Below are 15,397 nucleotides of genomic sequence, written 5' to 3' on the forward strand. Positions count from 1 at the left end.
TGAAATGGAGATTCTTTTAAGCTTCTCTTCTTCTCCTCCCCCCCCCCCTCTTTTTTGGGGGGAGGGGTGGTGTGTGTGTGTGTGTGTGTAGTGGGGGGAGAGAAGGAGGTGGGGGGAAAGCTAAGGAGACACAAAGTGTGATATATATATATATATAAATACACAGTATAGAGAGTGTACGTATACACACTGCGATGTAGAGTATATACACAGTTCATTTAAAATAAAACGTTGGGATGATCGTCATTGTACCACTGGGGGAAGATGGGGGGTGTGCATAAACAATAAAGTAACATGATGCTTTTTGTGTAATGGTAAGCAAACTAGCTATAAAAACCCGGTACCCCCATCCCCCTCTTTTCCCTTTATCTCTCTTTTTCTTTTCTTTTTTTTTTCTTTTTTTTTTTAAAAATGAGTGTGATACAGGCTATTTTCATCAAACAAACCGAGACACGACATGAGAATAAAGCATATACTGCCTACCGTATCGACATTCAAGCGGCAGTGCGTCACTGGCATATTTGGAAACGTTATTCAGATTTTGTACGACTTCATGAACAATTAATCGAAAGTTTCCCGGGTATTAGTATGCCAGCCAATTTACCTCAAAAGCGTATCTTTCCACCTACCATCTCAGCACCGGATCGTATCGAAGATCGTCGACAAGGATTAGAAGACTATTTACGTACCATTCAAAGTTACCGTGATGATCGATGGCGTAAAACAGATATATGGAATGATTTTTTAGCATTACCATTAATGCAACCGGGGGAAAAAGATGGGTTTTCTTTTCGGTCTTGGTTGGATGAATATGATGATTTGTTATCACTCTCACGAGAGATTCGATCCTTGATCACGAGTCGGAACACGCATCAAAGTCAGCATGAGGTATCCGATGCCATGCGTTGTGAAGTAAAAGCTAAAAAAGATTTGATGACATTGAATGCTCGTTTGGGTAACCTAGAAACCTCACTTTTAAAAGGGGAGGGGTTGGTGGTAGAAGGTGAAGAGAGAAGACGATTGGACAAGACAAGTCAATTAAAACTAGAACGAGATGTACTTGTTCAACTCATGAGTGTAACAAGACAAGACTTTTCCAAAAAGAAGGACACTTATGCATCCTCTGCTTCTTTGTTGTTGTCGTCCTCAGAGAATCGACCCTTTATGGGAGACATTGGCTTTGATCAACAACAAATAAAGAGAAACAAGACGGTACCTACACATACAGCAAGACCTGTACGTGCATTTGGAAACGCCCTTCGTCTACAACAACAGCAACAACAAAAAGAAAAGTTACAAGAGACAGAGTTGACAAAAGGATTGGATAACAAGGAACTCTTGACCTATCAAACAAAAGTCATGAATGACCAGGACCTACATATAGAACAATTCAGTCAATTACTCTCAAGACAAAAAGAAATTGGTCTCGCTATTAATTATGAACTAGAAAATCAGATTGAGGTATTAGAGTCATTGGATATTCAAGTTGATAACACAGGTACCAAACTCGCTTTTGCAAACAAGAAACTGTCTAAAATCAAGTAAATCTTTTTTTTTTTTTTGTGACCGTTTCATTTTACAACCCAAAAAAAAAAAAAATTATTTTTTTTCAAATAAAAAGATTTCTTTTTTCTTTTTTTTTTTTTGCATACCTTATTATAACCAATGTCTGAACCAACAGATAACACCATTGCACCTGGTGTCAAGAAAACAACAAGACGATTTGCACCAGTGAAAAGAGGAGCCAGTAAAAGTGCAGCAGGATTAAAACGTGAGGAAGCCGCTGCTGCTGCTGCTGCTGCTGCTGCTGCCCCACCAACAACAACAACACAAACAGGAGAAGGCTCTACCACCACTGGAAGTGAGTCTGCCGTTAAACAAGAAACACTTTCTAGTGAACATGCCAAAACTATTCCCCTTGGCACCATGCGTCCCGAAGGAGCCAACTCGGGTCGTTTACAAAGTGTCAATGAGGGTCAAAAGACACGAGGCGGTACTGCCAAAGTAAAAAAAATAAAATAAAGAGTAGCCCAGTCTTCTTTTTATGTGATACTCATTTTCCCTTTCTCTTTTTTTTTATTAGATGAAATTCAAACCTACTATTCCCCACAAGAGAAACAAGAAGGAAGTGTAAGTTCTACAGTTATTACATGTGCCCGTCACAAAACTTAAAAAATAATAATAGGTCGTCTTCGGCTATTGATGAAGCATTAAACTCTAAACCTGGATTCAATAATGATCGTGGACGTGGTAGAGGACGTGGAGAAAGAGGAAGAGGAGGACGTGGAAGAGGACGTGGTAGAGGTATTATCATGGTAGATGAATCCACAGCCTCTGGTATCTTTTCCTTGGGTCCCTCTGCTGTTTCAAGAGGAAGACCTGGTCATGGTGGTGCTGGTTTTGCTTCATTTGGTGGTGATGTTCCCTCACGAACAGAAGGAGATAGTGCAGAATCTGATATGGTGGAAATGTTTACAAATGCTATTGGTAAAGATACACCCGTCACATTTAGACATACATCCCGTTTAGAAGGAGATGTTGATCCTGTCACTTTATCACAACCTGTTGGTAGTATTCCTTGGATGTCTGTCAAGTCAAAGAAACCCGTGGTGGATGTGAGTTCAGTGAAGGAGGAACAGGGAGTGGAAGGAATGGAAGTGGATACAAAAGAAGTGGAAATAGAAGAAGAAGAAGAAGAGGCGTTACCACCTGTGTTTATGGAAAGTGATTCACCTGCACAAGATATCTTTGCATTGGATGAGAAACATCGCCTTGTATGTGTGGCAGAGGATGAATTACTTTATTTCCAATTACCTACTGTGGTACCTCAATTTGAAAAGCCTAAAGAAGAAGAAAAGGAAGATGTGGAGATGACAGAGGAAAAAACTGAGACGGTTGTCAAGACAGAAGGAGGAGAGGAAGCTGAAAAGGTGTTACCAACGGCTGCTAAGAAATCAACTTTAGAGGAAGCCATGTCACAGTTAGATTTAGATGATATGCCCGATGGACAAATTGGTAAATTAATCGTGTACAAGAGTGGTAAAATGAAGATGAAGTTGGGTAATATCTTGTTGGATGTCAATCAAGGTATGCAATCCAGTTTCTTGGAAAATGTCATGGTCATTGATCATGAAAGTGAGGAAACAAAGAAGGCTATTGAGTTGGGTCATATCGTCCAAAAGTTTGTGTGTGCTCCCAACATGGATGCTCTCTTAAAAGACGATGAAGACGCGCTTATTTAATTTTTTTTTTTAATTTTTTATATAATAAATTTTTTTTCTCTTTTTTTTTTTTTACACACACACACACACACACACACACAGAAATGCTGTCAGTGGTGCTCAGCTTAACTTGTATCGTGTCCTTACTGACATATGCATATTTCAGTATTGCACAATTCGGAAAAATACTCCCCTTCACTACGAATAATGTGCTCATCGTCATTGCTCATCCAGATGATGAATGCATGTTTTTTGGCCCCACTTTGACCTCACTCTCCACTCTCACCAAAGCTAAAGTTCATGTACTTTGTCTCTCCACAGGCAATGCTGATGGTTTAGGAGCACTTCGTAAAAAGGAGCTCGTTAAAAGCTGTCAAATTCTGGGTGTACCTGCCTCCCGCGTTAAATCTCTGGATCACCCGTAAAGTCGGAAAGAAAAAAAAAAGTGAGGGGTTAGGGGGATGGGAGCGAATAATATAACAGACACTTAATTTTTTATTTTTTTTTACTAAAAAAAATAGTGGCTTGCAGGATGGTATGAAAAACAAGTGGGATCTAACCATCGTCTCTCAATCGATTGGTGAATATGCTGTGAAACAAAAGATTGACACTGTAAAAAAAAAAAAAAGCGGATAAAGAATTTAAGCGGGGGGTGTAGGTTTGTATTAATTAAAAATGTTTTATTAGGTAATTACTTTTGATGGACAAGGTGTATCTGGACACGCAAATCATATTGCTGCCTATCATGGTTCCAAGTAAGTTTACTCTTTTCGTGATACGCTTGGGGTCCCTTTTTTTTTTTATAACTTTTTTTTTTACGTGTTGAACACAGACTTTATGCAGCCAAACATGGGTTACGCTTGTATCGATTAGAAACAATTCCTCTTGTACGTAAATACATTGGTATTCTTGACTTGATGATACCTAACTATGGTCAAAAGGAACGAGTGACGTTTGTATCGACACCTATTTCGTACCTGATCACGCATAAAGCCATGCGTCACCACGAATCTCAATTAGTCTGGTTTCGATGGCTTTATGTGACTTTTTCTCGATACATGTTTGTCAATGATTTAATTATGGAGTGCTAATTTCAACGGATTACAAACAAATTTGAGAAAATAAAAAAAAATAAAAAATTTTTATAATAAAAAAAATTAGAGTTTTTTTTTTTTTTTTCTTTTTTCTCCTCTCGATAGATAAAACTAAAGAATATTCCGACACCCTTTTTTTTTTTTTTTTATATACATATATACATATATTTTTGCTATAATACGATAATGAATACAACAGAAGATAAAAGTAAAAAAAATACAAGAGAAAGACCCAACCTGTGTTTATGTTGACGTTTTTTTTTCTTTGTTGTTGTGTTTAGGCGAGAAAAAGTATCTGGACTACAAAAAGCGAATCCGAGAAATAGAAGAAGTAAAAACAAAAAAAAGGACGCCCTTCCCCATGGCAACTTCTGACAACACTATTGTATAAACATGTATTTATAGGAAAACGATAGTATCAGTTCTCAGTTAGCTAAAGCACGTCATCATATCAAACGTCTCCGAGTCGAAAGAATGTAAAAAAAAAAAAATGTCAAAAAAGAAAAAAAAAAAAATTTACATGTACTGATGTTCTGTAAAAAAGTGTTTTATTAGAGGAAATCGATGATTTAAGACAAGGTCGTTCATCTCGTGTTAAAAAGTCGGGTGGTGCTGAAAGTGATTCAGAAATGTCTATTTCCGAATCCATCATTGTAAAGTCCTTTCTATTCTTTAAAAAAAAAAAGACGTGGAGAGGAGAGCCTCTCTTTTTTTCTCATATATATAACTCTTCTTTTTTTGTGTGTGTAGTCTGATGTCAAGGGAGTCCGAAAGAATGCGGCTGCTACTCCTCGAAAGAAGCGAGATCCCAACGCACCCAAAGGACCTGGTAATGTCTTTTTCCTCTATTGTCGTATGGAACGCGATAATATCAAGGACGAAGTTCCCAACGAGAGTTTAGGTGAAGTGACTCGTCTCCTTGGCCAAAAATGGAAAGCCTTACCCAAAGAAGAAAAGCAAGTACGTATGTACATGACATATAGACACAGAACATAAAAAATGCCAACTTTTTTTTTATATTGTAATAGAAATACTACGACATTTATAAAAAGGAGCAGGAGGAATATGAGTCTGCCATGAAGAGTTATACAGCTGCTGGTGGTGGATTAGAAGGCGCTGCAGCGGTTGAGGCGGCTAATAAAGTCAAACAAGAGGGTAAATTAGATGATTCGGATGAAGAAGAGGAAATAGACATGCTTCAAGATGACGATGATGAAGATATCGAGGATTTGGATGAAGAAATCGAGCAAGAGATTCACGAAAATAGTCATGCTAAGGAACATCTTCATGCTATCGTCTCACCACCTTCCTCAATAACAACTACAGATACAATCCCAGAATCAACTACTACTATTACTACTCAACAACATCATACGCTTATTTAGACGCAAATCAAATATATATATATATATATATTTATATATATCAATATAAAAAAAAAGGAAAAAAAAAAAAAAAAGGGATCGTGTATTTATTCTTCTCCTTCTAGTTAATAGGTTTAATCTAGTAATAATAAATAAATAAAAAATTGTTATTAGACACACACACACACACACACATGTATAAAATCCCCATTTTTACCTTAAAATGCAGTGAAATTAAAGAAAACACAAAGGCCTTTAAATCTTGAACGAGATAGTAAAATGCACGTAAACCTTCAGGATCCTTACTCTCCTGTACTTCCACAAGCGAACTCAACTTGGATGTCTATACACATTTTTTTGTTTGTTAGCCACACTTTCTCTCTCTATTCTGTAACAGCTCGTCTCTACTTGCCTCAAAGGAAATGTGTTCATTACCAAGACGAACTTCAATTTCTTGACTTCCAACCACATTCTTGGTAGGCCATTGGCTGTCATCTTCCCTACACACGACGATAAAAAAAAACCACCAGTGTTATTACTCCTCCCTCTTTTTTTCTTTTTTTTTTTTTTTGATGCTTACTTCATGACTTCACTATCTTGAATAATCTTCTTTAATTCCTCAATGACAGCTTGACTCACGTACACTATAGATGCACATCATAAGAAATACAAGAAATAAGCCTTCACAACATCACTCACTTACTCTCTTTCTTGATTAAACTATCGTTTCTGTAGTTGGAATTATTAGCATATCGACAAAGACCATCGGATCTAAATTCAAATTCCAAAAATTCGTGGCCGTAACGTCCCTTGTGTCCAGAACTACAATTTTTTTTTTAATCCCAAACAATGTCAGTGAAGGAGAAACGCGTAGGTTTACATGGGGTTGAGTGTTACTTACTAGTAACGAACATAGAATTCTTCTTTTTCACCCATGATGTATAATTTTTTTTTAGATAATTAAAGGGCGTTTTTTTTTTTTAATAAAATAAAAAAAATAGTACACACATATATACACACACAGACGCAGAGACGCAGACCCAAAAAAAAAAAAAAGAGAATCAGACGTCACAATTGGATATAAAAGACAAAAGTGGAATCAAGTTCCCCTTGTTCATGATATCGTAATGATCTCCAACGATACTCGTATCCAAGGTAACATTAGCACCCATCGACTTTAAATGATTTACCATGACATGCGCTTGTTCAAGATTGACAAGTGTATCTTGCATACTATGGGCAATCACAATGGGTTTCCCCTTCTTTAGTTCCCCTGAGAATTTACTGACAGGTGAAGCATCATGGTGATTGTCTGGACCAAATGCTTGTTCAATGAAATCCAAATAAGAAGGAAATGTCTTTACCAGTAAAGGAATATCGTGAATACCCGATATACTCACAATGCCCGCCAAATAACGATGATAGGGTAAGGAAGTATCCACCATAAACATCGTGGCCATGTGTCCACCGGCAGAATGCCCAATCATGTAGATTTTCTCGTGATCGTAGCTAGCATTAGGTGTCTTGTAGAGGTACTCGAGGGCTTTCCCTACATCCAGCATATGATCCGGATGCTTTATGCTAAGATCTGTACTCAATCTTTTTTTTTTGTTTTTTTGTTCTTGGCTATTCAGTATACGGACTCTTTGTTTCAATTTTATATATATATATACCTGTAATTGACGGAAGCAACGGAACCTAAATGAGTCAAACCGAGAGCAAGATCTCGGTAATCCGACTTGTCTTCCGATCGCCAAGCGCCACCATGAACAAGTACAAAGAGTGGAACTTGACTCTTCTTTTCTGACTCGTAAAAGTCAATTGAACGCAACGGGTCATTCTCAACAGGACCGTAACAAAACGTTTTCATTTTTCACACAGCCCAAAGAAAAAAAAAAAAGAGATGATTAAAAAGAAAAAGGGGGTGGGGGGAAGGGGGGCGCTGATTTAATTTTTCAACTTTTTATTATCAGTAGATGGATCATCTTCCTCCTCGGCTTTACGTTTCAAGGGTTGCTGCTGCTGCTTTTTGGGTGCCTTGATGGGAGCCACGGTTTTCAAAATCTTTACATTCTCCCCAATAAAATGAACCTTTTGCTCTAATGCGTTGGATAACCAAGGAGCCTCAATGAGAGGTACTTCCTGAGCTGATAAACGTAATGATTCCTCCTTGTCCTCCATAATCTAGAGAAAGGATGAGTAAAAAAAAAAATCATTTGCTTTTCACGGGGAGTGAAAGTGTTTTTACCTCAATCAAGACAACAGATGCTCGAGTGATACCCAAGGCTTGACCCAACTTGGACTCAGAATCTGCAGGCATGGGGATTAATTTGATTTTAGCTAAAGCAGCCATAGAAAGCAAATGTTGGCATAATTGAAGTGGTTTGATCTCTCGTTTACAGATATACATGACGGGTTGTGTGGTAGGTGTGGAGGCAATATAGGATTCCATGTAACGAGTGACTTCATTGATACCCACATGTAAACGTGACTGAATCTCAGGCGCTGCTACTGGTGGTGGTGTGATCTCGGATCCTTTCTTCTTTTTCTTTAAAGCACGGCATCGGGTTCTATATTCACCCACGGGTGTCAAAGTTCTAAAAATCATGTAGTAATTTTAATGTATCAGCCTTTTTTTTTTTTGTTCTTTTTATATCTTGTTTTCTAGTGGTACGTTTTTTTTTTTTTTTTTTTTTCGCTCTCTCTCTCTCTTTTGTTACTTTAATAATTGTGTCAGAATGGTCTGTCCCAAGTCGGTATGAATGGTGGGCCATTTTAAAATAAATGGTGAACCAAGAACATTTTTATAAACACTTTTGGTCTTTTCTGTAGCCGTGGCGGTACGTACATTAGTCACTGCCGTGAATGTCTTTGCTGCTGTCGACATGTTTTATCAGTGAAAATGAAAAAAAAAAAACCTCACTTTTTTTTTTTTTTTTTTTTTTTTTTGGAGGGTTTGTATTTTGTAGGTCATGTGTGTGACTGTTTTTCAGTTTTATTTTTTCTTTTCTCGACAATGATGATAAATACTTTATTAGTGAAGGGAAAAGAAAAAAAATTGGGGATTTTTTTTTTTTTTTTTTTTTTTTTTTTTTGTTGGAGAGGGGGAGTGTTGAGGAGAAGGGAATAATAATAATAATAATAAAGTGAGATAGATATCTTAAAGGATTGTACAAAGTCTTTTGTGAAGACGTCTCATGTTACCCGTGACAGCAGCTTTTGTAGCAGCTTCGATCACATCATCCACATGAATGTTCTGCATAGCACTACATTCATAATATTTAGCGCCTATTTCCTTTGCCAATTGTTCTCCCTTTGTTGTATATAAAAAATAAAAGATGAGTACAGAGAGAAAAAAAAAAAAAAAGAAGGGGGGAGTTGCTATGGTTACCTCTTCCTCGGTAATTAATCTCTGTCCTACTAGTCCAAGTCTTCTAATTTCATCCTGATTCTGTCTAAAGTCGAGTTTGGTGCCGACTAATAATTTAGGTACATTTTCACAAAAATGAGTGACTTCTGGTAACCACTAAGGAGAGAGAGAGAAAGAAAAAAAAGAGGGGGGGGAAACACAAAGAAAAAAAAAAAAAGATGAATATAAAAAAAAAGATTTCTTTGTGGATGAAAGACTTACTCTATCTTGAACGTTTGTAAATGAAGTACGAAGATTGATAGCAAAGCAAATGAGAACGACGTCTGTTTCTGGATAGGATAAGGGTCGTAATCGATCGTAATCTTCTTGTCCGGCTGTATCCCATAACGCTAATTCCACAATCTTTCCTGTATCCAATGTTACGTTGGCAATATAATTCTCAAACACCGTTGGCACATATCTCTATAACCACCATCAGCCCACACTCGTCTTTTTTCACTGTTTTCTCTTCATATAAAACTTACTTGAGGAAACGCCTTTTTCTGGTACACCACCAATAGACTGGTTTTACCACATCCACCATCTCCTACCACTACTAACTTCTTTCGGGCAACCTTTTTTTTTTTTAAAAAAAAGAGAGAGAGAGAGAGAGAGTTAATCAAGTATCCAAAGTGTGAAAAGAGAAAGAAACTTACGCCTCGGGTCATGTTATTTGTATGTGTGTGTGTGTGTGTGTGTTTATAGGTTTTTTTTTTTTTTTTTTTTTTTTTCTTTTTGTTGGAAAAAAAAAAAGAAATGGATAAAAATGGAAAAAGAAAAACAAACTGGAAATAAAGAATAAAGATGTGCCCCGCCGCCCCCTCTCTCTGTCTCTGTCTCTCTCTCTTTATATTTGTAACTCACGAGGATTAAAATTTCTAATTACAGATCATTCAATGAGTTACGAATTGTTGCACCAAAAAATAAGTCCACCGGATTAAATAAACAAAAAAATGTTGTCTAAATTTAAAGGAGTTTCAGTATCCATGACACTCATCAATAAGGACACCCTTCAAAAAAAAAAAGATGTTTTAGTATCGGGTGCCTGAATTCTACTCTTACAGGTCTTTTTTTTATATATAATTGTTCTTTTAACAACAACCCTTCTTATTTTTTTTTTTTTTTGTATTTGTTTCATCTCATTCTTCTTCTTCAAATAAGTATATCTAAACCCCCCATGCCCTACATAGACTGTAATGCAAAATACACACATGCTAGTTCATAGTGCGTGTCTTGGCAATACTGTTAAACGGACCTTTTTTTTTTTTATAATATACCAATGATCATGACGTAATTCGTGTTACCAATACGGAAGTAAATATATTACATGTAATGATTTCTCTCTAAGGTCATCCAATCGACGGGGATTGAATGGTATAACCGCACAGCAGGATAGTAATAGACGAAACGCTTTTTTGCTTCTGTTTGTTCTGTGATATGCAAAAGAAAAAAAGACCTATGGATGGATCGCATGTACATTTATATATATAAAAAAAAAGAGTGCAGAGATTACTAAAATCACTTTAAAAAGATCTATTTGACTCTATTCCGAAAAACCGGAACGTGTCCGGGGGAAGGAGAAAGAAATATAGATGTGTGCTGATTATAACTATTATTTCTTGCATGATTTTATTTTTTGATGTAGAGTGAGAAAAGAGTTATTCATTTGCATGTAATTTTTTTTTTTTTGTTATTATTGTTGTTGCTTTTGATTGAGACTGTGACCTGTTAAGATGGGAGATAGATTTTTTAAATCGATTGACCGTTCATTGGCCAAAACGGATATTTCTTGGACGGCTGAAACAATTTCACGCGTAGGAGGTTCTATAAAGAGAGAGAAAATGTTAATGATGGATAGAAAGAAGATTCAAGAAAGAGAAAGAGAAAAACTTACTTGAATCACACAAAATAACCAAGATTCTAATGACAAGAGTTTCTCCGCCAGGGGGAAATTCACGAATAAGTTTATTTAAATCTGATGATTTCATTCCGATTGCTTTAATCATTTTAATCATATGAAGGCGAATATACTTTTGTACACTTTCCGATGCTTTAATATAAACCGAGAATAACCTATATAATGTAGTTTTTTGTTTTTGTTTTTAATACAGTGATCATCATAATTTTTGTTTTTTTCTTTATAATACTTTACTCTTTCAGTAAACTTGGCCTTCTTGTGCATAATACAAAATACAATTGTGCATGTCGAACCACGTCCTTTTCATCCCAACTTCCTTCGGTTGCCAATACTTGCAATGCCTCTACTGAATAGGATTCGACTCTCGTGTTGATATGAGTTTGATTTTCGTTCCATTTCTTGACGGCCATAATGCTTGTCTGTCTAATTTGATCGTTTTCGTTAATACAAAGGTCTAAAAGAACCTGAAGTGCCATCCATCGCACCGTAGGTCGATTAATGACTATATTACGAAGTGTCGACACGCAAGATACAAATCTTTCGGGGACACTCTGTAAATTCTCCTTCACAAGCTCAATCGTCTCTTCATTCAATTCGGGTGCCTCTAGTAATAATTTCGTCAAAATCTTATCCTTGGCATCTAATGTAGGGATCGTCTTTTTGAGTAATTTATGGAACCATAGGTAATAACTGGCTGTATAATTTGCGTTCAGTCTGGATTGTCTTTGATCTGATAAATATTCTTCATGAAGCCATTCTAATGCCAAATCATGTCTATATATATATATATTCGCAAGTTCCCCCCTTCATCCATTAGTTTTTTTTTTCGTATACGTATTTCCTTCTCTCTTTTGTATTTACCGTGATAATAAATCTTCAACAATAAAATCTAATAATAACTCCTTGATCTCATTGGTTTCATCGAGATCCATCGGAATCACTTTTTTATCTTCATCTTCCTCTCCTTCTCCAACGGATGCAGGTTGCATACCGATACCACGCGTGACAAGCTTAGCAACGAGTAATAACCATCTGCTTTTGGCGGTTGTAGGTGTAGCATCATGTGTAGTGGATTGAAACGATTTCTCTGCATAAAGAATACGTTTGATGGCCATCTTTAGCAATTGTTTCTTTTCCGATTCACTCAAATCCCGTTGTTCAGCCAATTCATACGGTTGCATTTTTAATGCCTGACTAGCTCGTTCCTCCACACTGGCAAGCACAGGTACCTTGGGCTTTTGTTCTTGTTTGATGTTGGGTAAAAGAGGTACAGGTGCAAGTGACTTGAAGTTGTTTTCCATTTCCTCGTCTGAATCCACATTGGGTTCTGCCTTGACCTCAGCCATCTCTATGTCGGTCTCCTCCTCCTTCTCTACCTTCTCCTTCTTCTCTTCGCCTTCTTTTTTAAACAAGGGGTTTGTGTTGTATTGAGGTTGTTCAGGTGGAGGTGGAAAGGGAGGTGTGGTGGAGCGAACGAAGCCAGTTCGGGTGACGGCTAATGTGACACCTTGGGCAGGAAGCAAGGAAACTCTTTCTGACATGACTTCCAATGGAACAGTTTGTAATACGGTCATACACAAATTGACAATAGCACTTAGTGGTATTTGTGTAATATCATAATTGGCAAGGATATTATTGGATGTAGCTGAAGGTATGATGGGCGTATATTCGGTCTTTGCGCGTTTGTCTTGTTGACGTTCTGTATCAAGATGACCACTTGATCGCTTTGCTCGTCTTGCTTCCTCTGCTCTTTGTTCTCTGGAATGGCGACTCTGAAACATGGCGACATTACCTCCAATCGATCCAAACGCAGCAATCAGTTCACTTCGGAAAGAGGAAATGGTATCCGTTCTACATCAAACATGTGTTGGTCTATTTTCCCTTATCTCCTACCCTATTCTCTTTCTCTCTTTTTACCTTATCAAAGACACAAACGCTAATTTTAATGCTTTATCCACATTACGTAACATCACGGGTGAGTCATCCTTTGATCTCGTCTTTCTCCAACCTGCAAACGCTGCCATGATTTGCTTGACGAATTGAGGTCTTTTCTTACCGATAATCATGAGACAACTCACTGTTGCTGTGATAACAGATCTAAAAAAGAGAGATGTTAGGGGCCAACCCCCTCCCGTTTTTTTTTTTTTCGCATACAAAAAAAAAAAAAAAAACCTTACTCGATATCTGATTTCAACATGCTGAGAATCAAGCTAAACATATCCTGTCCCTTTTTTTCAAGCTCTTCTACATTTAACAAACGATGATCGGCTCTTGGTAAATTAAGCGAGATATCCTTCTATATATATACATAAAAAAAAATTGAGTTATTTGGTAGAGGGAGGGGGGAGAGCAAAGTGTTTTTGGGATGACATAATTACCAAAGTTGACTTTGATAGCAGCAATACTAAGACTTGTAGACATTTCACTGCGTTTATTTGAACACCTGCGTTACTATGGTGTATCAATGAAGTATCGACTAACGTCATTAAGGACTGACAAAGTGACCATAAACGAGTTTCAGCTTCATTTTGACAACTATATATATAAAAAAAAAGGGATAAGTATACACTTTTTTTTTTTACTGCCATCTCTCTCTCTTGATGAAAAAAAGAGTGACTGAACAACTTACACAGTTTTATAGACAGTGGGTAATACAGTGGAGAATGCCTTGGTTGCATTCTTTATAATTTTTAATTCCTCTTTATACGCATCCGTGCCATCGTCTTGTTTTTCAAGTCCATATTGAAGCAAATCAACAAGTGTTTCTAAAAAACTTCTAGTTGCAAACGATTGTGCATTTTCTGGTTGTGATAACACTTGCTGATCAAAATCACGCAATTGTAATACTTGTTGATCGTGATCCATTCTTCTATAACGAAAAAATATATAATAAATAAAAAAACGCGTTTTTTAATTTGGCAACAACAAAAAAAAAAAAAAAGGAAACGCAGGCCGAAAATGAAATCTGGGCTGGTTTTAAAAAAAAATTGAAAAAAAAAAAAAGTCCTCTTGCATCATGCTGGGGAAGCGCTTTTAAAATATGAAACGTTTTTTGTTATAGGGTTGGATTTTATCCGGTGCAATCACTATAAAAATTTAAATCCTTCTCTTGGATTGTTATTTGTAGTATTTCGGTTTTTTTTTTGTAGGAAAAGTGCCAGGATAAAAAAGAATTACCCATCGTATCTTGCTTCATTGATATCATGCGACCCATTTTTTTTCTGTATGCTCAATAGTGCATCGTAATAAATGTGAAACCAAGCAGACAAACATATTTCTACTTTGATCATTTGATTGTCAGGACAAAATACGTCTGTTATTTTCTTGTGATCAGAATCACTTTTGACTCTTTGCTGATTTTGTGGCATATTAATTCACTATCCATATACTTTTTGATTATAATGTTCAACACTTGCAATTCTCTTTTACATCTGAAAAATTCTAACCTATAATTCATGTTTAGCATTTATAAGACTGTTCCGACTAGATTCTGATGGTAAAATATTCTCTTTATAACTACTTATATTTTCGCTTCATAATGTCCGTGGTCGAATAGCTGTTCAAACTCGTTTCTATGACTCCCCTAGCTTCACATCATACACGCTTTAACTAGATAAATGATGTATCTGAATCCATATCTTTCAGGACTTCTCCATACCTTCAAATCTTTAAATTCCGTTTTCTCTTTATTGATTATGCTTGTATATGAGATAATGACCCACACGGTGGTATACGCTGTCCACGCATTTCATCCCATTTACTTCTACGTGCCCACAGAAAATCCCATATCCATGAAACATGCATGCTGGATGAACAAGAATATAAGAATTTAGCCTAAATAAGCAACTGGTCTCTGCCCATTTTGTTTACACCCTAAAATAAATCAGCGATCAAAAATTGATCTTTTTTTTAAAAAATATCGCGATTGGCAATATCGATCCTTAAATCAAAAACAAAATATCGTTGGATGGGGTACAAAAAAATGGGGTAATCGATAATCGATATAATATTACTTTTACACACTGCTAAATCAGTATGCAGGCTTGAAATTGATACGTTTATATAAATTGGGAAAAACAAAATTTTATTTATAAAAAAAACTAAATAACGTCAAATCTGATCATGATGGACCTCTTCAAATATGGAAAATGACCAGTGAATATGACTAGAGACAGATATAATGAGAGGAACTACGATAGTGACCATACGAAGACCTCAGACGAATAGCAGTATCACTTACCTGCAGAAAGATGGTTTATGTTAATAAGAGAATAAACTATCATGTTTAGCAATGTGTACCTTTACAAAACAGTGGGATGTACGAGCCTCAAATAAATAGTAATATCAATCAGCTTTAAAAAATTGGGTTAACTTAATAATAAACAAGTATA

The 15,397-nt window shown here is 36.4% G+C and overlaps 9 protein-coding genes across 9 annotated transcripts; 4 read left to right on the forward strand and 5 right to left on the reverse strand.

The window, feature by feature from the left end:
* Positions 1–380: 380 nt before the first annotated feature.
* Positions 381–1,647, forward strand: EV154DRAFT_510092 (uncharacterized protein). The gene has a single exon (XM_051601670.1). It carries the CDS (start codon positions 412–414, stop codon positions 1,543–1,545), a length of 1,134 nt encoding a protein of 377 aa, XP_051457368.1. The 5' UTR covers positions 381–411; the 3' UTR covers positions 1,546–1,647.
* A 165-nt stretch (positions 1,648–1,812) lies between these two features.
* Positions 1,813–3,333, forward strand: EV154DRAFT_510095 (RNA polymerase III RPC4-domain-containing protein). Its single transcript, XM_051601671.1, has 3 exons — positions 1,813–2,004; positions 2,084–2,130; positions 2,186–3,333. The coding sequence occupies exons 1-3, from the start codon at positions 1,927–1,929 to the stop codon at positions 3,240–3,242; spliced, it is 1,182 nt and encodes a 393-aa protein (XP_051457369.1). The 5' UTR covers positions 1,813–1,926; the 3' UTR covers positions 3,243–3,333.
* Positions 3,284–4,352, forward strand: EV154DRAFT_510098 (putative N-acetylglucosaminyl-phosphatidylinositol deacetylase). The gene is made up of 4 exons (XM_051601672.1): positions 3,284–3,642; positions 3,743–3,833; positions 3,909–3,976; positions 4,054–4,352. Exons 1-4 carry the CDS (start codon positions 3,326–3,328, stop codon positions 4,310–4,312), a joined length of 735 nt encoding a protein of 244 aa, XP_051457370.1. The 5' UTR covers positions 3,284–3,325; the 3' UTR covers positions 4,313–4,352.
* A 40-nt stretch (positions 4,353–4,392) lies between these two features.
* EV154DRAFT_510102 (uncharacterized protein) lies at positions 4,393–5,708 on the forward strand. The gene is made up of 6 exons (XM_051601673.1): positions 4,393–4,523; positions 4,597–4,646; positions 4,721–4,791; positions 4,860–4,968; positions 5,066–5,275; positions 5,344–5,708. Exons 1-6 carry the CDS (start codon positions 4,502–4,504, stop codon positions 5,698–5,700), a joined length of 819 nt encoding a protein of 272 aa, XP_051457371.1. The 5' UTR covers positions 4,393–4,501; the 3' UTR covers positions 5,701–5,708.
* Positions 5,709–6,706, reverse strand: EV154DRAFT_510104 (uncharacterized protein). The gene is made up of 6 exons (XM_051601674.1): positions 6,581–6,706; positions 6,383–6,501; positions 6,260–6,323; positions 6,092–6,179; positions 5,897–6,022; positions 5,709–5,818 (listed from the first exon to the last, which is right to left on the reverse strand). Exons 1-6 carry the CDS (start codon positions 6,613–6,615, stop codon positions 5,801–5,803), a joined length of 450 nt encoding a protein of 149 aa, XP_051457372.1. The 5' UTR covers positions 6,616–6,706; the 3' UTR covers positions 5,709–5,800.
* A 34-nt stretch (positions 6,707–6,740) lies between these two features.
* On the reverse strand, positions 6,741–7,549 carry EV154DRAFT_421232 (Alpha/Beta hydrolase protein; the record flags this gene model as incomplete). Its single annotated transcript, XM_051596008.1, has 2 exons — positions 6,741–7,253; positions 7,451–7,549. 2 exons carry the CDS (start codon positions 7,547–7,549, stop codon positions 6,741–6,743), a joined length of 612 nt encoding a protein of 203 aa, XP_051457373.1.
* A 170-nt stretch (positions 7,550–7,719) lies between these two features.
* EV154DRAFT_398104 (uncharacterized protein) lies at positions 7,720–8,182 on the reverse strand (the record flags this gene model as incomplete). The annotated part of the gene is made up of 2 exons (XM_051595223.1): positions 7,720–7,863; positions 7,928–8,182. Coding segments are annotated over 2 exons (399 nt in total), but the record flags the coding sequence as incomplete, so codon positions are not given.
* Positions 8,183–8,751: 569 nt separating this feature from the next.
* EV154DRAFT_510109 (protein rho1) lies at positions 8,752–9,816 on the reverse strand. The gene is made up of 5 exons (XM_051601675.1): positions 9,745–9,816; positions 9,574–9,663; positions 9,311–9,511; positions 9,071–9,205; positions 8,752–8,992 (listed from the first exon to the last, which is right to left on the reverse strand). The coding sequence occupies exons 1-5, from the start codon at positions 9,754–9,756 to the stop codon at positions 8,840–8,842; spliced, it is 591 nt and encodes a 196-aa protein (XP_051457375.1). The 5' UTR covers positions 9,757–9,816; the 3' UTR covers positions 8,752–8,839.
* A 664-nt stretch (positions 9,817–10,480) lies between these two features.
* On the reverse strand, positions 10,481–13,935 carry EV154DRAFT_510119 (uncharacterized protein). The gene is made up of 8 exons (XM_051601676.1): positions 13,636–13,935; positions 13,385–13,541; positions 13,184–13,302; positions 12,924–13,103; positions 11,868–12,857; positions 11,241–11,780; positions 10,983–11,161; positions 10,481–10,912 (listed from the first exon to the last, which is right to left on the reverse strand). Exons 1-8 carry the CDS (start codon positions 13,869–13,871, stop codon positions 10,782–10,784), a joined length of 2,532 nt encoding a protein of 843 aa, XP_051457376.1. The 5' UTR covers positions 13,872–13,935; the 3' UTR covers positions 10,481–10,781.
* Between the last annotated feature and the right edge of the window lie 1,462 nt (positions 13,936–15,397).

Source organism: Mucor mucedo (assembly GCF_025094135.1).
Source record: "Mucor mucedo strain NRRL 3635 chromosome Unknown EV154scaffold_49, whole genome shotgun sequence".
NCBI classification, from domain to species: Eukaryota; Fungi; Mucoromycota; class Mucoromycetes; order Mucorales; family Mucoraceae; genus Mucor; species Mucor mucedo.